This window comes from Aspergillus neoniger (genome assembly GCF_003184625.1).
Source record: "Aspergillus neoniger CBS 115656 unplaced genomic scaffold BO87scaffold_11, whole genome shotgun sequence".
NCBI classification, from domain to species: Eukaryota; Fungi; Ascomycota; class Eurotiomycetes; order Eurotiales; family Aspergillaceae; genus Aspergillus; species Aspergillus neoniger.
The window spans coordinates 447,299-469,815 of NW_020291139.1; the positions used below are offsets into that span (position 1 = coordinate 447,299).

A 22,517-nucleotide genomic window follows, 5' to 3' on the forward strand; every position below is an offset into this window, starting at 1 on the left:
TGGTGTCATTCATTCATTCATTACAGGCAATGGAATGCGTCCGCTTTCTTGATCTGAGTTTGATTAAGTGGCTTTGTCGGCGGATGAGTTGGTTCCAGATGATACGATTATTGTTGCACTAGACTCTAGTCTCTAGAGACTAAAGAGTGAGACGGGTGAGAGGATGGCATGGTATGGCATGGTATGGCAGGTGTGTTATGCATGATGTTGCTCGGGGAGAAAGAGGTTGTCAATGACAGCAAGCAGGTAGGTAGGTATTCCAGGGAGAAGGTGTGGGTGTTGCATATGACAAGTGACGATCAATTATAAACTTTCTAGACGAATGCTGGATTACATCATAGTAGATAATAGTAGCAATCATTTACAGTACAATAGATATCGTTATCAAAACTCCCTGCGCCCTTGCTTGTGTGACAAATACCAGTCCCTACATTCCATTCATCTGAAAACGGCCCTGCTAGCACATCTCGATCCAATTGTCCAGGTCCATGTTCTTGATCACCGTGGAGAAATTGCCCGAGTCGGTGGCGTTGCACGCCTTGGTCTTCTCACTCGAGGTCACTGACAGGTTGTTGTTGGTGTCGTCACCCTTGGGGTATTCGATGTGGAAGACGGGCTTCCCTGCCTTTATGAAGGCCGCGTAGGTGTCACACTCATCGTATTGCGCGCATTGCTCATTGACGCTCCATTGCATGTTCTTGATGACCGACGAGATGATTGCCCCCGCGTTCTTCAATCCAATGGACATGTTGCGCGCATGCGCCTCATTGGCCATCCAGTTCATGTAGCTGATCGAATCGGCCTCCGTCAAATTCAGTCCGTTATCATTGTCGTATCCGTCGACATTATCCGGGTCCACCCCGTCGCAACTCTTGTTCTGAGCCAGGTCCAGGCGCGTGAGCATGATATTGCGAATGCGAGGAGAGCTGATGTTGATCCATTTCTCGCCGGGCCATCCGTCCAGGTCGCTGCCCAGATCATCCGAGTTGAACTTGTCCTTATCCGGACGCCAATTCTCGTAGCTGCCGGCGGAGAAGTAGCAGATGACTTTACGGCCTTCCTTTTGCAGATCGTTGATTACGGACTTGTTGTTGTTGAACAGGTCAATGTCGTAAACATCCACGTCGACGGAGGTGTCGTTCAAAGAATAGAGCAATTCGATCTGCCAGCTAGTGCCGACGGCGGGCTGCCATTTGGCTGTGGTGTAATTGCCTGAACTGGGCGGCGTCGTCTCCCCGCCTCCTCCCTCTTCCTCTCCTCCCCCTCCGCCGCCTAATCCAACACCCAGTCCGACTCCAAGACCAATACCCAGGGCGATGATAAACCCGATGATCCCTCCGATGATGAGAAGCTTCTTCTTGAAAGTCCACGTCTTCCATCCCCGCGTGGGAGGGCCCTTGAGGGCGGCCTCACTGGCTGGCTCCATCGTATAGCAGATTTAACACGGATGAGAGCAAAAAAGGAATCGCGAAAATGTCGCGCGCGAGAGGAAAGAAGAAGATCCGGGGCTACGGGGAATAAAAGGTGGAGCGCAGTGCAGAGACAGTCACTAGTCACCAGTGAGTCTAGACCGAAATCTGCCTGTCAAACCAGGGCGATTGCAGCTCGAGGAAATGAAGTTGCCTGAAGATGAAGTCAAAGAAGCTTCACTGGTCACACGGATCTCCGGTTCATATTGCAGCACGCCGTCTGAAACAGCTTGCCAAATGAGCGAAACTGTAGGGGCGTCAAGTTGGTGATGATGATAGGCAGTGTGGTGAGGTGGTGAGAGAGTCGGACCCTGAAGGGAACCAGCTGGACCCTGCAAATCGTCCCGCCACTCTCATTAGCTGTGCAACCCTGCCCTAATCGATGGGCACTACGAGAGGGGAAACGCCGGAAGACAAAGAGGGGAAAATTCGGGAGCCTAACTGGCCAAGAATAAAACTACCAAGGCGCCGGTGTCTTGTCCGGTCATCAACTTGGCGTTGGATGCTTCACGTCGACTGGTGGACAAACCGGGTTCGGCCGGATGGCTTGGAGTGAATGACTGACTGTCTGTCTGTCTACTCAATCTTGGGTCACTTACCAAAAGAGTTAAGCGGAAAATAAACAGAGATCGCAAGATGCGACCGTGCTCAGTCCACAAATTGGGGAACCAGAGATTGCGATTTCTTCAGGAACTTCCACGGTTGTTCGATGCTCGAAACACCAGAGCCATCTCCACCGCCAACCATGGAACACTCCGGCTTCGGAGCTAGTGAGCAGCTGAAACACAGTGATCCTGGAATAGAGGACAAGCTCGTCGACTCGACAATGCCGACTTGGCGCTGGGTGTGTGTATAACCCTTGGCGTTGCTATTCTTGAGTGCTGCCGCCCCCAAAATAGACGATGGATTAGGCGACACGCTGGAGGCAAAAGGCAATGATTCTGAGTCGGGCTAAGCGAGACGTCTTCACTTGCCGTTGCCGGTTTAGAGTTTCCCCCTTCTTTTCTGCCGTGAAAAAACTTCACGGAGGCAGAACGGCTAATAGCGTAATAGGAACAGAACAAATTCTGCGCTGCTGTCTGCTTCTTCCCCCCCTTTTTTTGCTTCTTTGGGCCCTTGATTCTGTGCGTTGGCCTTTCTTGTCCTCCCATCGGGCCGGAACCTTGCCAATCAATCCATCCAACCATCCAGCCATGAAGTCCTCGGACACTAACCGCAACTCCCGAGATCCAGTAAGATCCTTTACTCGTTACGGTCACAGTGGTATGGTATTTACTGCGGTTTTGTAAATCCGCTCCGCTGTGTAGAGCATCTGTACCGCGTAACTTTCGATACCAGGCTTGGCAACACCACGGAGGAGTCTTATTCTGGCTCGCTAAGCCATCGTCAAACATTAGTCTATCTTGAGTCTTCGGCTTACATCTCCTCTTAGACACTTACTTCTTCTCTCGTATACGTCTTGGCCTCTACACTAGAGCCGCAGCCTGACTCGCCCGTCGAGAAAATCTGGCCAGAACCGCCGGCGGAGGGAAACCCGCTGGCTTGGCTTGGCCAGCAGGGGGATTCCATTCCAGTCATCTCCAATTCACCACGTTGTTGTCATGGCGGGGATGTTGATGCGATGCATGACTAGTACGGAGTAGTTATTGTTTATCTAACCTAATGAAGACTTCCTCCGGACTACTAGCACACTGTTCTGATGTGATGGATCTTATGACCTGACCTGACTAGTAGACACACTCCAGACTCAACTTTACCTCCCCTCGGAGCCGACTCACTAGCTAGCTAGTAAGCTATGTACTCACCGACCCTAACGGGGATACCCTCAAAATCTCCCCCTAGAGTACATGAAGAAGAAACCAAACCAGTCACACCTCGCCAACACATCGCCCCTGGACCCTGGCAGCTAGCCAGCTATCCAGGTATCCATCTGTCAGTCAAAGCTTGACATGCAGGTATGTGTGTGACGGTTGCTACGGAGAAGCCCGATCCCCCTCCCTCTTACACAAGACGAAAAGACAGTAGTATTAGTAGTAGTGATGATGGTAGTGTAGTATAGAAGAAGCAAATCTCCACCTCATTGAGTAATTACCACCGACTATGCGGAGGGAGGGGTGGAAGGCGGCTTAGACTTACACCCCTGTCGGGTTTGATATTCGACTAGGGCTATTCAGGACTGCGGGCGGGGATGATGAATGTTGGGAACTCGCCGAGGCCGAATACGAGGGCGGGAGTATAACCCCTGTTGCTTGGCTTGGCGTGATGTGATTTCTTAGATGTCGTGTCATGTTGTGTTAGTGTGTCATTCGGACGGATGGGATGGGATGGATGTTGATTATTACTGAGTATTATGCGGAGGAAGAGGAGGAGGAGTGTTGGGGCGGAGTAGGTAGATGGATGAGATGGATGTGGGAATACGAGTTGTTGCATACCTAGTTAGTTGACTATATTCATCATCCATGTCTAGTATTTCTACTGGATAGTTACTAGTAGTGTGATGATCTAATGTACAACGTTTTACACCGTATGATGTGTTCGGAGTTAAGCCAAGCCCTGCTCGCTCTATCCATCCTTGTAGTATTCTTGTGTAGATGTGTGGATAAATTGATCTCGCGCATAACATAACATAACTTAACACAAACCCATCCATCTAATACCCATGACACAAACAGATAGAAAAAAACAAAGCAATATGTCTCAGATCGGAAAGCACGGATAACCAACCATGCGATGGAAAAGGATTCTGAACAAAGCGCATCCCGAAATTCGATCCCGATTAAGTTACCCAATCGATCTAGATCGAATCAATCCTCCCTTTCCTCGTCTATTAGCTCCAAAACCCCAAACCAACCCAAAACGAAAAAGTCCCGCCAAGATCTACTAGTACCCGACTCATGACCTCCCCATTCAAATCCATCTCATCCATCCGGCCTCAATATTTTTGCCACAGAGAGAAAAACCTACCTACTCACGGATGAATCCGGCTATTTGTTTACTCGAGTCTAGATGTGATCGAAAACAGACAAAAATATTGACTCGATACTTTTGCCACATTCGTGGCGTCATGCCATGCCATTAGATAATAGCATTATCGGGTTGTCCATGGGAGGTACTCCGTAGTTGGAGGGTATTAATAGTACGGGGTACTAAGGTACGTACAGAGGAAGCAAACAAACAGCTGAAACCAGTCCAATGACATTCCTGTACCCCGCCAAGAATGTGTGGGTTTCTTGATTTCTGCCAAAAACATGGATAGCCGGTAAAAAGAGACCCTGCAGAGATACATCATGCCTCATTAGGAATGTGAGAGGGTACGTACGTACCTGTTTTTTTATGATAGTAGTGTGGGGGAAATATAGCAGGGTTGAGTACTTGGAATGGTTTGGATTAAATTGATTGTTGCTATATTTGCTGTGTTATAGTCTAGGATACTAAGCGGGGGGGAAGAAGGAAAGAAACCTGTTTGTTTTAATACCCATTCTTTTCGTTGTATTTATGTCATATTCGTATTCATCCCGCCCAACTAATTAATAGCTAATATATTCAATTCGAAGTATCATACCTAACCAAGTAGTAACTGACTAGTATCTAATATATCCATTACACATACTATGAACATTCAGAAACTCATCTTACAGCGCAATCGGCGTCGACAGCGTAAAGCTGACCGGCGATCCCGACAGCTGCACCCACACCGTCAACGGGTCACTTCCGACCTGCTCGGTCGTGAAGCTCTGCGTGTTGGTCGGTGCCACGGGGAAAGTGACAGGGATGGTAGCATTGCAGGTATTATCCGTCGCAGAGAGAGTGGCGCCCGTGATCTTGTGATCGGAGATGGTGTAGCGCAGGGAGTAATTGCAGGCGTCGCGGGTGTAGCGGGCCAGGAAGGAAGCGGACATCTATTCATCGTATTAGTATCATCTTTGGGTTGGACTTAAAATTGGGGAATGGGGGAGACATACAGCTTCATGGTTGATGGTAACAAGGGGCCAGTCGACCAAGCGCACAAACTCCTGCACCTGGGTCTCCACCCACGCTTGGAAGATGGAGTACTTGGCCGAGACGCCGTTGACTGTGATGGTGTCCACATCGGCATTACGCAGATTGGCCTGATGGAACATGTACGGGTCATGGTGCAGACCGAACAGGTGACGCATGACTTCGCCCTTCTCCGTAGCGAGCAAGTTATCAAAGTCACCGGATCCAGCGGAGGTGTCGATCCATTCCTGCAGTGTGCAGTCTGGGGTATCGCAGTTGTAGTAGATGCGGGTGGCGAAGCGCGGGTTGACCTGCATACCGTCGAAACCGTCAGAGGCTTCATTGGTCCAGTAGGGCCACATGTCGTTCTGCTGGTTCAGGAGGGCAGGGCGCGTGTTGTCACCGACGCAGTTAGTGATTCCGTTTTCCCACCAGGCACGCAGGGCATCGCCGTTGTGCAGGCCCGTGATGGCGGGAGGGATGATACCGTTAGAAGTGAAGTGCTTGGCGGAGGAGATGCCGACTTGTTTCAGCCAGGCCTGGTTGAAGGAGATTTCCTTGTAGACATCGGAGTAGGTGGCATTGTTTTGCTCTTCGTGGGTAAAGGTGTGGGAGATGTGGCCGAACTTGTCCTGGTTGGTAGTGTTGGTCCACCAGAGGAGGAGAGGGTCGAGTTGCGTGCAGGCAACGGACCAGTCGTAGGTGGTGGGAGAGGAGGGCCAAAGGTTGGTGCCGGTCCCCACGGGCTTCTTCCATTCCAGGGGAGTGTCGGCAGGCGAGTCGTACTCGATGCCGCCCTCGTTGCAAGTGGTGTAGCCCTCGTCGGAGACGCCGGCGGCGGATTCGATGTTGCCGTTGCCGTTGTGGCCGACTTCGACGTAGTAGTTGCTGCCGGCGTTCATTTTGCCATTGATTTCCGGCAGCCAGTTAGCAATGCCGTCCAGGTCAGCCGGCGTGATGCGGAAGGTGGTGCCGTTGGGCTTGTAGATGTCGGTTTCCAGGAACATGTCGTCGATCTGAGTGTTCAGGTTCACGCGGCGGTAACCCGCGTACAGGCCGCGGGTGAGCCAGGTGATCCATGCGTGCTGCAGGTAGGTGGAGGTGGCGCTCCAAGTGGTGTCGAAGGAGATGAAGAAGGCCATTTGCTCACGGCCATCGAAGTTGTTGATCACGGCAGCAGTGGTCTCGCTGCCCGAGTCGGAATTGGCGGCAAAACGAGCGATTTCTTTGGTGGAGGTGGTGTTGGATACGGTGGCAGGATAGTGCCAGAGGCCACTGGTACTCACACCAGCGCCAGTCTTCAGGCCAGACGTGGGGAAGTCGCTGATGTCACTGAACGACATCAATTGTTCGACCCCGGTTGCACAGCAGCCGTCGCCGACAGCGCTGGCGCCGTAACTAGGGCCCGGATACACGTCGTACTGCACCATGCGCACACCGTAAGCCAGCTGGTAGGCATATAGCTGGTTCCATTGGTCCGTGGTGAGAGCACTCTGGTACCCTGTGGCATTGCCGTAGTTGTAGCTGACTTCACTGGCAACCACAATACCGGCGAAGTTGCCACCTTCGGTGCCGTTCAGGGCGGGCAGGCTGGCGCCAGACTGGGGCACGACCAGAGTAGTGAAGGGAATGCCATAGGCATTGAGACCAGATGATGCCACGCCTGCAGAGGCAGTGTCGCGCGCAATCACCAGGATGTTTGCGGCGATGGAGCCGCTGCTGACGGGCGTCGCTGCAGGAACAGCAGACGACGCCACAATGCTCGAGCTGAGACTCAGACTGACAGACATAGTGCTGGCAGTGCTGCTGCTTAGGGCGCTGACTGACCCGCTAGCAGAGGTATCAACGAATGTGGTAGAAGAGGCTGCCGAGGTCACAAAGCTGGACGGGGCAGAGCTAGTACTGGACAAGAAGGAAACGAAAGAAGAAGTAGTCGTGGTAGTCAACGAATGGACAGCTGAAGTAGTACCAGGAGCGGTAGGCCCGGTGACTTCAGCGACAGGAGTAGATGAGGCAGAAGATGCACTGGTCAGCACCGTCGGATTCTGTGGCCAAATCCCCGGGGGAGTCTTGCAAGTTATAAAGCCCAGAAAGCAGTTGAGACTGGTAATCGACGATTTTAGGGTATTCATTGCGATACGAACGGCTCAGGCACTGAGCACCACCCCCTCTTCGCTAAGGAAAAAGAAACGAAGGACAAGCAAGCGAAGACGAATGATAACGAATGACTGAGGTGGACCTGCAGCAACGGACCCCTGGAAGAACGCCTTCGGTTGTGGAGAGAAGGAAGAGCGGGCTGTCATATGCGCGTGCAATCACATTATGTATGTCTATTTATCCCGGACAGATGGGCGTAGCAACCGCACGGAGAATTGGGAACCTATCGTTTCCACTTGCTTGGCCTGACCAAATCGTCGCGATGGACGGCCCTCCCCTCCCTCCTCCGAGGGTTCCACGACCCAGCCCGATTCATAGATTCCGCATCCTCTTGGAGGGTCCTTGCAGACCCGCTCTCCGATTTAGAACCCTCATGGATGGACCGGTTCATGGATCTAATTCCGAGGCCGAGACAAAGCTTTGCCTGGTTTCCAAGGGACTGAGGGGATGGTTTCTATGGATGTTCAAGATTGTGACTAGTCTTTCACATTCCTGGGGCTCGGACTGCCCTGGTGGAAATTGGCCCCCCGAAGTCTGACCGAGGACACCCATCATAGGACGAGTTCCTGGATTGAATTGGGCTTAGTATAGCATAGTTAGCCAAGATTGGGAAAAATCTAAACAAGCTAACCATAGAGGCGCACCAACATGGTTGCTTGGCCGCACTTTTGTGGCACCGGGCCAGCCAGACGGGGAGGCAGAGGGAGAGGCCCAACCAGGGTTGCCAAGGGTCCAAATTTAGTGGCTTTTGCCTTTTTACTCAGGGTTTAGGGGACTGAGGCGAATGTTGGGATTCTGGGAAGCCCGAAAGATCGACTTTAGCACCGGTGTGGGGTAGGAACAATCGACTAGGCACACCCGAAAACCTTCAGCAGGAACATGGAAGGAATGGACTTGAGTTTAGGGCCCCGGAGGTGATGGTGAAGATGGGAAAGTGACTCCATCGTGTTTGTTACACCGAGGGGTAATACAAACTTTCCATCCATGTCACACGGGTGGTCTTTTTTGTAAAACCATAGAGTGTATAATACGGTATGTTCGGATACATGGCAACGGGATGTTTCCGTAAGCATACGGAACTTGCCCTAATCTGGATAGCTGCAGGTGCTCTTCTCCACCACCGCCATCCTTTCCTTTTCTGCCCTTTTTTTTTTTTCTTTCTCATGAGTCGAGTCGAGTCCAGTCGAGTCTACAATTCTCTCTCTCCACTTGGGCTAATGTAAGGAGCAGACCACAAAGCAAGAAAAGCAATTTTTTTCATCCTAGACCAATAGGCAACACGAATGACGATGCATGGAAGAACTTCCCCCGTCACCAGCACCGCTGTGTCTCCCCCTCCACCACCACCGCTTTGCCCATGAATGGAACCTTCTCCTTTCCCAGTCATCTAATTTGATCACCTTGTTAGCCTCCTGGCGTACTCCGACGCCATAAATAAAAAGAATAAAATAAAAACAAAACTCTGAATTCTACGGAATTGGCCGCCAGAAAGGCCAACATCATTGCTATTGATTACCATTGCCACTATTCCCTCATGGCATCGCTTCTGCCCGAGACTGACTAAAACTAAACATGACAGTACTAGTAGTACTCATCGTCAAACAGACCTAAACTTCTTAGCGCCAGTTAGCTGCGAAAGCTGAGACGAAGGCCTTGCTATTTTTGTTGTCCAGTGCTGGGTTGGTCCGCCGCCGGCCATTCCAATTGCATCAGACCCAGTAGTGGTCCCGATCTAATGCGACCCAAAGAAAACCCCCAAACAGGCGGAAAAAGAAAGAGGAGACAGACAGAAAAAAAAAATAATAAAAAATTAAAAAAGATGGACCTTAACTGACATCTTGCAGTAGCCGCTGACCTAACACGCTGCCTGTCTCTCTCTGTCTCTCGCTCAATCATACAAGTCAGTGCAGGAAGTCCTGAGGCTGGCACTTTGGCTGCTGCTGGTTCATTCCCTCCTTGATCCATCCCATCCTATCCCATCACTCCATCCTCCATCTGCTTGTATATTTACTTTCTTTTCTTTATTTTTGTTTTTATTTTGCCTTTCTTTATCCTTCCGGTGGCGCCCCTCGTTCTCACCACCTTCTTACTTCCTTCCCTTCGTTTATATTCCCAGACAGTCTATCGTTACTATTTACTACTCGTTATTCTATTCACCCCTCCCCCCGCTGGTTAGGTTTTCAATACCCACCTGGAGCATGGCTTAGAGAAAGACAAACTTTCCCTATGTCCGATTCGAGCCTCTAATTGTAGTTTAATACTGTCCGCTCGATCTCCTGTTATGCTCCTGCTACTACATGTCCTTCGCTTCGCAACTTTGCTCCGTTAATCTCTCTTCGGGATGGCGCAAATCCTCGACGTCTCACCCGTCGGGTGGGTTTTCATGAGAGAATTCTGGTGGCAATATGTACGTGCCTGTGTGCCCTGCTTCGGAGAAACTTTTGTGTTAACCTCTTGCTAGGTCCTAATTGCCATCTTGCTGGCAAGTGTGGTTTGTGGATGTACATATCTTACCTACTCTGGCACCCGCAGAGCCATACGATGGTATAAGGTGGGTTCTCACACCCAACATGTATATGCTAATTGGAATCACTTTGTCTGATATATCCTTTCAGACAAGACCGCGTGTCGAAGTTGTTCCGGCTGCTGTCACTCAACGCCTGGACAAGATCGCCAACCAACAATTTACCCTGGCCGCGGCGCATCGCACGAAACGGAAGCCTACATCCGTGGGAGTCTACCTAGGTACTTTTGCTACTCCCTTGGATGAGACGCATCGTCAGCTTCTCGATCGCTACGACCTCTTGATTGTGGATCCGTCCAAGTCGGGGGTCGTTCAGGCCATTTCACACATCGACGGGAAGCAGGTTTTGGGGCGAGTTGATCTCGCCCCAGTTTCTTCCCAGCAGGACTCAACTCTCGCCGCCATTGAAAACATCGACAGCATCCTGGCCGGGAGCTTTCACGGAAGTGCCTTCTCCGGTATTGTGCTTGCGAACTGGGAGGACAAGTTCACGCCAAAGGTCCTCACCAAACTGGCTGAAGCCATCCATGGTCTGGGTCTGGCCGTGTATCTGGAAACAGGACCGCCCACGTTCCTCGAGGATGGCCAATCGCTACAAACTCCGGCTATCTCTGGTCTGGTCGTCCGAAATGCTAGCATCCTCCCCGACGGTCAGAAGCGCGACTATTTCCAGCTCGACAAGCTGCGTCCAACCATCAAAGCCTTTGTATCAGAGGCATGCATGAGAGACTTTTTGGTTCTGGCCTGGGAAACCATCGACGACGATGTTACGCTTTCCAATGCTGTTGTTCAACGATCCATGCAGTGGTGTAATTTCTACAGTGCAATTCCCTGGATTGGCCGCAAGTCCGCTCTGGAGAATGCTGCCATCAATGTCAAAACCCCGGAGCCGCTGTCCTCCTTTGGCTGGCTGAAAGATGCAGAGACCATGAAGGCCCACGATCGCTGGCGCACCAACCTCGACATCGCACGCAACTATGTGGCCAAGACCTCTTGGGATACACTGCGCGCATATTTTCCATCTCTCGACGACTTGCTCTTTTCTTCGGAACACTCGTCTAAAATTGGAAACACTCCCGCCAACAAGCTCCGCGAGCCTCCAGAATGGGTCGCCCAAGTCAAGTCTCAGGGCAGTCCGCTATCCATCTCCATGGCTGGTGTCGAATACAAGGAACTTGGTTGTTTTCCGCTCGGCTCAGAGGCAACCCCGGTTGCTTTCGCAGAAATCGTTCATTCCCAGCAGCGTCTGAAGTCGCTGAATCTTCTTCATCCGGTTCCGTCGTCGAAAATGCAAAACATGGGGCTCCTCCTTCGACAGTTTTATGAAAACTTTGCCCTCTCGAGCTGGATGGCTTCGGACCAATTGGCCGCCACGATCAAGGAACTGTCGAACATGGCGTCCAACGATATGTTGCGAGTTTACCTCGGGTTAGATTCTGGTCTACGCAAGAGTGCTGATGTTCGCTTCTGGGCTGTGTATCAAATGGACGCGGATGGTTTTGATGTCTTCTCCTCGAAGAATGCCCAGGGACTGGCTGGCACCGTATTACACACCTTCCTCTCCGCCAAAGGCTACCCCCGTCACGTTTGTTTCGAGGCCGAAATCGCGTTGGCGAGATGGTCAAAAGATATCAACGAGGAAATTGGGCTACCGCGCCGCATCATCCAGGACATTGACGCCTTGAGTCCGGAAGAACGACTTTTGCTGTTGCAACATCTATCATTGACTGATGCCAAGGGCGATCTTTCTGAAGCCATGTGTGCGTACATCCGGCGACAACTTGTGGACGCCCCGACACTAGCTCAGCTAAAGGAGCTCAACACGGTTGCCTATCTTGAGGGATCGGCTTCACCAGAGGTCTTGGTCGAAACTAGGATCAATTGGTACAAGGAACAGGGTTGCCAATATCCCTCTGCTGCCTCGTCTCTTGCATTGTTCTACGAGGCGGAATTGGTCTTCACGAAAGTACTACGAGAGCGGAGAGAAGATGACCTCGCTCAAATCTCAAAAGGTCTAGGACAGCTAGTCGAGGATGGCCCTATCGATGCTTATACCGACATCATGGTCCTGTCGTTGTTCTGCGCTGCACGAAAGGGTGCTCTTGACGAGATCTATGCCGAGGTGACTGACCGCAATCCGTTGTTCAACAACCAGTCCGATCAGGCTGCAGCTTTTGCCGAATCGTTCGCCCTAGGATCCCGCTGCGAGGCCTACTTTGATGTTTCGCCCAGTGCCTTTGGTAAACTTCTCTCGGATCGTTTCCGCAAAAGTTACAACGATGAAAAACTTCCTGACTGGATCCACGGTGCTCCGGACATGGCTACTTCATATGCCGGTGCTCAGATTGATGTTGATCCCACTCACAAGGTCAAGCCCATGCGTGGATACCAGCGCTTCACTTTCCTCAGTGTGTTCGCTTTCCCGGCTCTGATTGATATCATTTTGCTCACGATCATTGGTCGCGGACTGTATCTCTCTGCCTTCATGACGGCTGAGGAGCAACAGAGCGCCACTATTGCGCTCATGATTTCGCTCTTGATCTCCGGTGCTATCGGCACCTGGATTGCATGCGGAGGACCCTATTATCTCATCTCTATGGCCTTCGCAGCTGCCAATATGTTCGTTCTGATCAGGCTCATTGCTGGTATCGCTTTCACAGTAGCTGGTGGACTCATCGGTTTCATCTGCATTTCGGCCGTCAAGAGCCCGCGTGCCGGAATCATCTTCTACCTCTACCTCATTGCGCTGACACTCTATTTCTCGTGTTTCGCCTCGCTGGCGAGTTTCAGCTATCCTGGCTCCACTTTCCTCTCTGGCCGCAAGATTATCTTCGCATGCGTTCCGATCCTGTTTGTCTCGCCCATCGTGACAACCTTCACCGGTCATGACTCGGCCATCTATCTTGCCGTTATCTATGCTTTCATCGGATTACTGCTGCTTGGTCTGAGATCGGTCTCTTCCAAATGGGTCACTTGGTACCAGAGCATTCGGAGAACAGACGATACCGAAATCCGAAAGTGGTACGTTGCGACTTACGGTAACAATGATGAGAAGGTCTTTGGAAACTTGAGTGACCCGGCAGTCCTGAAACTTTCTCGGGAAGCGCTGCTCAAGGATGTCCTCGCGGAGACTAAACGCTGGTTCTATCAGAAGCCTACCACGGACAATTTGGTGCTGGAGCTAGCCAAGGATTGGGAGGCGACCAACTTCCTCCTCGACTGGTACTGCAGATATGCCGACGTGCCTAGGCCAATTCCATTCAGCTCTTCCTGGAACATCCAAACCAAGGTCGGACTGGAGGTGCTCCGGAACTCACAGAAGGGCATAAGACTGCATAATGCCTTCATCCAGTGGCGACAGTCCAGCAGAGAAATCGGATGCGGTGTCTTGTACTTCCTGCTAGCCCTGCTCGATAAGTGGGTGGAGCTACTCACCGGCGGTCAACTGACAGGTCTTGCCCCTTCGGTTAGCAGTTCGCAGCGGATGGCCGTTGGATTCGGTCTCGCATACTACCTGATCGGTGCGGTCCTCATCGACACCAAGGCTCAGGAGCTTCATGACCTCGTCGGAAAGCAGATTACGCTTGCTGTGCCCAACGCCAAAGATATCCGTTTGGCACAGAAACGCGATGTGAAATACAAGCGCATGGTTTACTGGAGAACACTCTTCAAGTATCTCGGGTGGCATGTATGGAGTTTGGCTCTCGCCACTGCTCTGATCTGGACCTTCCAGGATACAATGGAAGCGATGATCATCTTTGTTGCTTACATTCTGGCATACACCGGTCTCCTCTGGTACCAGTACACGAAGATCTTCTCTGGCCCGCATGCCTTCAAGACCCTACTCATTGGGTGTGTTGTCGGTCTACCTGTTGGTATCGCTCTCAAGACGCGCCTGCCGCATTTCCTGTACTCGGAGGTCATTGGCCTCGGGTCTGCCACGTGGACTGTCGCCATTCTCACGCTATTTAAGGCCAAGATGGGCATGCCGAAGAAGGTCTCCTCTCCTGTGGAGCTTGGAAGGGTGTTCCATGCCTACACATCTCCTTGGTCAGATCCAGAATGGTCCCAACAGGAGCTGCAGACGTTCTACGAGAAGCTCTCGCTTGTTCCGTCCGAGGCGCGCCTGAGCCTGAATCCGCAAGTCCATCCCGGTGTGGAAGTCAAAGAGATCCTACTTTCGCGCAGAAAGGAAACGAGAATCGAAGAAGCGTTCCCGAAGTCTGACGATCTCGTGAACTTGGCGTTGGGGGCCTGGGGCAAAGGCGAAATCTCCCTAGAGCTTGTTCCTGTTGGCTCACTGGGTCCCGGCATTCATGCATTGAGTTGCAGTACCTCGGGCCAACTGCACATTGCCATTTGTGTAGGTCGGGGACTGGACCAGCGAATCGACGTCGGTGCAAACTGCCAGGTCATTGCTGAGACCCTGCTCCACGCTGTTGCGGAGTCGATGCTGCATATGCCTCATGAACATGCCGTGCTTGCGGAGTCGCTCGTCACGGCAGGCGTGACGGAAACCATGGCACGTCAACTTCGCGCGGAGTCCAACACACCCGTGGTCATTCGCTGGGCTAAGAAGGAGCTCCTCCAGCAACTGTGTCTCGGATTTGACTGTGATGCTCACTGGGAAAAGCTCCCCAAGGACGTCAGACAAGCTTTGATCAACCGGTGCCTTGGCCAGCCATGCCAGCTTTCTGAGGCTAGCCGTAAATGGCTCGAAGGATGGCTTTGCCAATTTGACACCGATACTCTCGATGTTCACGTTGCCAGGAGCAATCTCGGAGCTGCTAGTGCTGTCAGTATCCTAGATTACGCACACTACGGTACCGGCGAAGCAGCCACTTTCAACGACCCTGAGACTCCAGAGCACATCCCGTATGTCCCGAAGAAGCTCCCTTCGATCATCCAAATGCTGGCGAAGCCCTGGAACTCCATCTACTACGCGCTCGCTTCAGTTGTCAAATTCATTGTGGTAGCCCTCGTTGCCGATCCCGAGTTCCAGCGAGAGTTCGATCATGTTATTGGGCAACACCACGCCATTATCCGTGTACCGGCTACCCTGGCGTTGAGCTTGCTCTGGTCTTATTCGAGAATTATGCAGAATATCGGTCTCTCCTTCTTTTTGTTCCACGGTCGTGACAACGTGAAACAGCTCTGGGATGAGGCCAAGGGAATGACCATCAGCATCCAGAAGAGCAGGTTCATCATTCAAAGTCTGGACGGCACATTCACTGCCTTTAAGCACGATGAAACGGATGGAGGCTTCAAGATCTATTACTATTCTGGTCAGCACAAGACAGAGCCTGAAGGCACAAAAAGTCTCGGCTACGTCTGTGTTTACTCCAAGGATGTCTTGCTTATGGTCCGCCAGGAATTCAAGGGTGGAAAGCTGCTCAACGAGTACCATTACGATTACCGCGCCCCGACGAAGAAGGCATTTGGCTTGTCCAAGTCGTCACAAGCAAGAATCCCAATGGGCCGGCGTTGTGTCCGTGGAGACAACCACTTGCAGAGTGTTCAGTACAACCGCAAGGGACTTATCGAGGCAGGATCTTACATGAAGAATGGAAACCTGATTCGTTTCAAGTACCATTACCGCAAGAATCCCCGCTTCGGTGACGAATTGCTTCGGGCTGAGTTTGCACTCTCGCACATCACCTGTACCGTTTCGTGGTGCGCTCCTCCCCTGCGCCATCCTGAGAAGGTTGATCGTTGGATCCCTCACTCCAAGGTCACCGAGGCAACTTTCGTTCAGGGTGCCGACGTCTACGAGGCACGTTGGCTCTACGATCACAAGTTCCATCCCACTATCTTTACCACGCTCAACGGACAAAAGGTGCAGACGCCGCCCATGATGGAACACGACTACCTCGCAGTGCTGGCCAAGCCGAAGCACACCAGCTTTGTGCATGACAACCCTCTCTTGTACTGCGACAGCCTGAACTCGAGCATCTTTAGCAGGTTCTTCGGACTCACCAAGAAGCGCTTCCCTGTGTCAACATCTCGCGCTCGCTCGTTGATCTGGAAGGCCTGGAAGGAACGTGTCGATTTTGATGGTGTCATTGTTCGCTGGATGGATGAACGACTCCTACGCCGAGATAAGACCCTCGCTCCCTACTGGCGTAGTCGGGATCGCGGTGACCTCGCTTCGGCCAAGAAATACCTGGATGTCCGCGCGGACACCATCACAGCCAGTGCGGATCTGGACGACAACATTTCTAGCTGGACCCCGCTTGCCGTGAAGATCAGTGACCTTTTCAATTTCGGCCCTGGTGGTGATGCGGTTGTTAACACGAGATCTAAGGACTTTGGCGCTGATACAGAGAAGAACCTGCATGTCATGGCTGCGGACAATGGTACCTGGCCCAACGAAGGAGGTGGTGTTTCTGCATGCCGACGCGATATGATCAACTCCCTGAGGACCATCAAGTGGCATATGATCTGCGAGTCTGCCAACGACTTTGGCATTCCCAAGCACCAAACTGAGCAGAACATTCTTTCGTTGAAGGTTGTCCCTCTCTGGGGTCTCGACTTCCTCACGCCCACGCACGGTCTCTTCAGGAACAAGCTGGACTCGGAAGTAGAGAATGTTACTTCTGCCAGTGAGATGGACATCAAGATGAACTTTATCCCGATCCTGACGGCTCTGGTCAAAGGAGCTCGCGCTATCCACCTCTCTAAGGCGGATATCCAGCAGGCGACTCGAGCCTTGGTCAATCTCAACACCTACTTCCAAGATTCCCGCCACTGGACCCAAGTCTGGGACAGCGAGATCGTCAAGGAAAGCTGGCGTGACCTCTGGCTCAGTCAAGAAATGCCCAACACCCTCCCTTCGTCTGAGTGGTTCCGCACGGAGCTCCCCACGCTGGCGTCTCTCGACATTGCCTTGGAACTCTGGTATCGCTACTTGTTCATCTTCTCCATCCCTATCCCCGAGAAGATCCCCAACGTGTTCCAAGCATCGCACCACAGCGTGAGCGCATCTTACGGTGTCGTCTGCAAGATGAAGCGAAACTGCACCCTCCAGATCTGGGACCATGCCATCAGTTGGCGTGAGACCAACCTCTGCCTGTCATCCGCCCTCTGCAAGCTCTCCCCCTTCGTCCGCAACTCCCTCCTGGGCCTCATGCGCGTCACCTCCGTCCTAACCCTGCACCACGCCGACATCATCTCCCCCTGCGCCGACTTCTTCAACCCGGGTTGGGAAGTAGAAATCGGCACCTGCCAGGGCACCATCGAGCACCGCAACGTCTTCCGCCGCAAGGTCGACCCCGTCGTCAACGGTATCACCGACATGCAGAAGTTCGCCCCGGTCAAGGAGATCAAATCCCAGCGCCCAACCGTAACCATGCTCTCCCACGTCTGGTACGCCAAAGACATCAAGATCGCCCTCCTGGCCGCCGACATCATCATCAACCAATGGAAATTCGACGACTACCACCTCGACATTTACGGTGCCATCGACAAAGCCCCCACCTACTCCACCGAATGTCAAGAAATTATCGCCTCCAAGGGTCTCCGCGGCAAAGTCACCCTCCGCGGCACCGCCGACCCCATGAAAGTCCTCGAAAACACCTGGCTCTTCCTCAACTCCTCCCTCTCCGAAGGTCTCCCCCTGGCCCTCGGCGAAGCCGCCCTCACCGGCGCCCCCGTCGTTTGTACCGACGTTGGCGCCTCCCTCCGCGTCCTCAGCGACCCTGACGACTTCTCCCGCTTCAGCGCCGTCGTCGCCCCCAATGACGCCCTCGCCCTCGCAAAGGCCCAAATCACCATGCTCGGTCTCCTCGGCGAATGGAGTAAATACGCCGAAGACGACGCTCCACCACCAGTCCTCACCTCCTCCCCTACCCCAGACGACGTCGCAAAGATCACCCGTCGCATGTACGAGAAGAGCGAGCACCGTCGCAAGTTGGGAATGATGACCCGCAAGATCGTCCAGAAATCCTTCAGCGGTGACCGCTACCTCCGTGAACACGAGCAAATGCTCTGGATCGGCAAATCCGCGAAGATCATGGCCAACCGTCCGCACGTTAACCTCCAAGAGCCCACGGACGTCGCCACGGCCTTGCAGCAGACCCTCCCCATCGACGAAGAAGTCATCACTATCCCCCGCAGCGCAGTCAACTCCTGGCGCTCGTCCGCTGCCTCCGGCATGTCCACCCTCTACAGCTCCGTCTCGGACTTCCCCATGCTCCCCACCAGCAACCAGCGTCCTTCTTCGATCCGCTCCAGTCTGAGCAATACCTCGACAGACGCAAGCTCGTTCTTGCCCCTCCCCAGCAGCGCTTCCCTCCCTGTCTTCGCGCCCCGGCAGACTCTCTCCTTCTCCAACGGACCTGGTGGAGACAGTCATCTCTCCCCTGGTCGTCTCTCGCCGGTGGTTAGCCGCTCAGACCGTCGCTCGCGGTCCCGGTCAATTTCCACAGCTGGAAGAGAGCAACTGCGCGGTCTGCAGCGCGAGGATCTGCATCAGTACCGCAACTCGGATGTGAGCATGATGATGAGAGAGGAGTTCCTCCAATCGAGCATCTTCAGGGGCATTGAGGGTGGTGGTGGCGGCGGTGGCAGCAATATGGTCTGATTTTGAACCACCACTCACCACTCTTTCATTAGAGTTTATACCCACTCTGTGTGTTGTTGTTGCATCTTGTGCATATTAGTCTTGTTTTTTGGACGAGGAAAAATATCGTCGCTCTTTTTGTATATATTATACTACTACTTACTATATACCTCGTTTGTTCATTCCTTTTGTGACACATGCTGAACGCATGAAAATGGTCTCTGTTTATATCTCCTTCAGTTGTTGTGTGAATTGAATGTACAGATGGTGATGGTGATGTTTGGCATTGATTTCACGGCAGCTGAATTGAACTTGCATAGCATAGAGATGTTGGGATGATGTTTCATTTAATGTTTGTTCTTACTTGCATACTTACATACCAAGTAGTAATATGGATGATGACTACTATCTTAATGCCTATTTCCAATACTTTCCATGATGTATTGCTTGGTAGTAATCAATCACTAACGCCGTTAACATGCCCGTAGTACATACCATACCATGCCATGTCATACATGTAGTACGTAGGGACGACAATGAACCCGAAACCATGTGATATATGCACGCACTAGTATCAAACACAATAAAATAAAGATATAGCTACGATATATCAATTCACCAACATCGGCAACGACCTCTTCACCTTCTCCCATATCGAATCATCCGGCACCGGATCCGCTATGCGATGCCATTCGTCGTTGAAAGCGTTGACGAGCCAGCTCGATAGGCCTATCATTATCATCCCCATTATATCAGTACATTGCATTCGTAATTTGGAAAAGGGAGGGGGAGGATGCTCACGCTCATAAACCATCCTATGCGCATTATGAAAGTTAATGCTATGGTCTGAATCCGGATAGAAATGCAAATCGTAGTTCTGCACGCCCGCCAAGTCGAGTTTATCGACGAGGACGAGGGTGTTTTGGACGTGGACGTTGTCGTCAGAGGCGCCGTGGATGACGAGGAATCGCACGGTTTGTTGCAACGCGGTCATGTCGGATATGGAGGTGTTGTCGTAGCCGTTGGGGTTGTGGGCGGGGGTGTGCATGTAGCGTTCGGTGTAGACGGAGTCTGTTGTTGCATTGTTATATTAGCATTAGAATTTATTGATGGGAGTGGTGGTGATGGATGTATAGGGGATTGGTACCGTAGTGGCGCCAGTCAGTCACAGGGGCTACGGCCATGCCGTACTGGAAGGTCTGGCCGGCATCTTGTTCCAATGTCTTGAGTGTCATGAACCCGCCGTAACTCCAGCCCCAGATGGACATGCGGGTTTCGTCGACGTAAGGCTTCTCGCCCCAGAGCTTGGCTGTGGTGATTTGATCGTAGGCTTCGTAGTAGCCTAGGTTGCCGCGGACGATGCAGCGGGTTTTGCGGCCGGAGAAGCCGGTGCCGCGGCCGTCGACGGTCACCACGATGTAGCCGAGGCTGGAGGCGACGTAGGATTGGAAGTCGATGCTGAATTTGCGGTCGACGGTTTGGGAGCGTGGGCCGTTGTAGAGGTAGAAGAGAACTGGGTATTTCTTGGCTGGGTTGAAGTGTGGAGGACGGCGCTCGACGACTTGCAGGGTGAAGCCGTCGATTGTCACGTTCTGGTAGATCTCGGTGGGAAGGGCATATGAATCAACCATACGTGCGAGACCGGCGTTGTCCTCAATGGTCTCCTCGTACTTCAGCTCGTCAGTCTCGGTGTTGACGATCGCTTGCCATGGGATGGACGGGCCACGGTAGCTGAGCAGGGCGTAGCCGGTTCCATGGGAAAAGGATACGTCGTAGTAGCCCGGCTTGGAGGTGTCCGTTAGAGGCTTGAGGTTGGATCCGTCAAGATTCACCTGGTAGAGGTGCCGCTCGGTGGGGGATTCCTTTGTTGAGATAAAGTACACGATGCCCTTGCGCAAGTCCACAGCGGTTGGCGCATCTACTACTTCCCACTCGCCCTGAGTGAGGAGAATGGGTTCTGAGTTGTCTAAGGGCGTGAAGTAACCCAGGTGCTCGTAGCCCTCGTGGATCACGGTATCGAGATATCCATCGTGAGGGCGACCGTTGTTGGGATCTGCTGGAATGAACCAAGTGTACTGCGTAGGCTCTACCCAGCCACCATCGATCTCAGCGACATTCTCAACACGTACAAGCTTGCTAGTCCTAGCCTTTGTGTCAAACAAGAATACCTTCAGAATATCGCTTTCTCGGTTGGTTGCGCGCACAAGGATCTTCCCTTCAGTGCCCCAGACAATCTCAATAATGATACGATCATCGTCCTCGAAATCATCCGGTGCTTCGATCGAGAAAACCTCTTGCTTCTCAATATCGTAGAACTGCAAATTCACAACGGGATTGGGAGCTCCAGCCTTGGGGTACTTGATCTCCCTGACCTCTGGATAATCCTCTAGTCCCGGGAGAGGCTTCTTGCCCGATGGCCGTGACAGGTAGTACTGAACGGGAAATTCAGGAACAGCCGTCTCGTTGGTACGCAGAAAAGCCACGTATTTGCCGTCGCCAGACCACCAGGTTACACTATTGCCCGAAAAGACCTCTTCCTCGTAGACCCAGTCGGGGATGCCGTAGAAAAGATCCGTTCCGCCGTCCTTTGTAATTGGGACAACCTCCTTCGAGGACAGCTTGCGCAAGTAGAGGTTGTTGTTCCTCACAAACGCAACCATATCGGATGTTGGCGACCAGATTGCGAGCTGCACGCGTGCATCAGGATCACTTGGGTCAAGTGGCTGTGCCGATTGGGTCGCCACATCGAAGATCCAATATTTTCCAGTGAAAGAATGTCTCCAATTCTTCTCACGTTCAGACAAAAGCAGCACTTTGTTCAGGTCCGGGCTGGGCCACGTTGAGACAGGGAAGATCGTTCGTCCATCCACTTGCACAATTGCCTTTTCCATCAGCACCCTGCTTTCCTGGGCAGTCGCATCGCTTTTGCGACTGCGGATGTCGTCGACCCGCAAATATCCCTTGCCCTGATCCTCTCCTTGTTCAACCAGAAGACCATCCTCGCCATTAGGTCCCGCAATCCAGGAAACGGCGTGGGACCGCGGAAGCCACTGTCCCGTCAGCACCTGCTCCAGCGTAACCGGTTTCCCAGAACTCGAGCTCCCGGAGTTTGCACCCGACTCATGTGATTGCAGCGCTTCAGATACTGACTGCTGGGCCGAGCGACTTTGAGTCACAAACAGCACCAAGCCCCAAAGCCAACCAGCGACGCAGAGTATCACCAGGCCCCAAATCAGACGAGACGTACGGCTCCCAGAGGCAGCTGGCTTCTTTGCCGAAGGCAGGAACGGCTCGTCTGCTCCTACTTCTCCCTCTTCCACATCTCGGTATCTATTCTCATCGGACAGTCCATCGGCGCCAGGGGCGGTTGAAGTGTACTTGGATTCTTCGGGGTAGGCGGTGGTATCGACGGAGAGGCCCGAATCGGAGGATGTCGAGGCGGTGGAGGGCCGTGGGCGGCTCATGGGGAGGAATTCGTTATTGTCATCCTCTTGATAATTCCCCATTATGGGAGACAATCCTTGAGGAGGAAAGATCGGTGTCGCTGTATCACATAAGATCACGAGGGTAGCGGTGGAAGGGAGTCACTGGCAGCTCCGGTAGATAAGAGCCGAGGGATCGTTATCGTCGGCTCGGGGGATCAGCGGTGATGGGGGCTATGAGGAGTGCGAAAGGTGGTGAACACGTTCGTGCACCGATTCGTGCTTTTAGAGGACGGATGCAGTCATGGACTCGAAAAACAAGGCAGAAGAGGAATGATGAAGGTTGAGTTTCCGACGCGACGGCCGGAGTGTTGAGGCGATCAGCAAGTGAAACGGGAGGCGCAGCA

The 22,517-nt window shown here is 52.6% G+C and overlaps 4 protein-coding genes across 4 annotated transcripts; 1 reads left to right on the plus strand and 3 right to left on the minus strand.

The window, feature by feature from the left end:
• Positions 1 to 233: 233 nt before the first annotated feature.
• Positions 234 to 1,831, minus strand: BO87DRAFT_21788 (endo alpha-1,4 polygalactosaminidase). The gene has a single exon (XM_025618664.1). It carries the CDS (start codon positions 1,424 to 1,426, stop codon positions 458 to 460), a length of 969 nt encoding a protein of 322 aa, XP_025481186.1. The 5' UTR covers positions 1,427 to 1,831; the 3' UTR covers positions 234 to 457.
• Positions 1,832 to 5,101: 3,270 nt separating this feature from the next.
• agd3 (putative extracellular serine-rich protein) lies at positions 5,102 to 7,237 on the minus strand (the record flags this gene model as incomplete). The annotated part of the gene is made up of 2 exons (XM_025619307.1): positions 5,102 to 5,368; positions 5,432 to 7,237. The coding sequence occupies 2 exons, from the start codon at positions 7,235 to 7,237 to the stop codon at positions 5,102 to 5,104; spliced, it is 2,073 nt and encodes a 690-aa protein (XP_025481187.1).
• A 2,283-nt stretch (positions 7,238 to 9,520) lies between these two features.
• Positions 9,521 to 19,091, plus strand: gtb3 (glycosyltransferase family 4 protein). Its single transcript, XM_025620347.1, has 3 exons — positions 9,521 to 10,011; positions 10,066 to 10,155; positions 10,220 to 19,091. Exons 1-3 carry the CDS (start codon positions 9,946 to 9,948, stop codon positions 18,707 to 18,709), a joined length of 8,646 nt encoding a protein of 2,881 aa, XP_025481188.1. The 5' UTR covers positions 9,521 to 9,945; the 3' UTR covers positions 18,710 to 19,091.
• Positions 19,092 to 19,104: 13 nt separating this feature from the next.
• Positions 19,105 to 22,470, minus strand: dapB (dipeptidyl aminopeptidase dapB). The gene is made up of 3 exons (XM_025620348.1): positions 19,836 to 22,470; positions 19,490 to 19,759; positions 19,105 to 19,417 (listed from the first exon to the last, which is right to left on the minus strand). The coding sequence occupies exons 1-3, from the start codon at positions 22,192 to 22,194 to the stop codon at positions 19,299 to 19,301; spliced, it is 2,748 nt and encodes a 915-aa protein (XP_025481189.1). The 5' UTR covers positions 22,195 to 22,470; the 3' UTR covers positions 19,105 to 19,298.
• Positions 22,471 to 22,517: the final 47 nt, after the last annotated feature.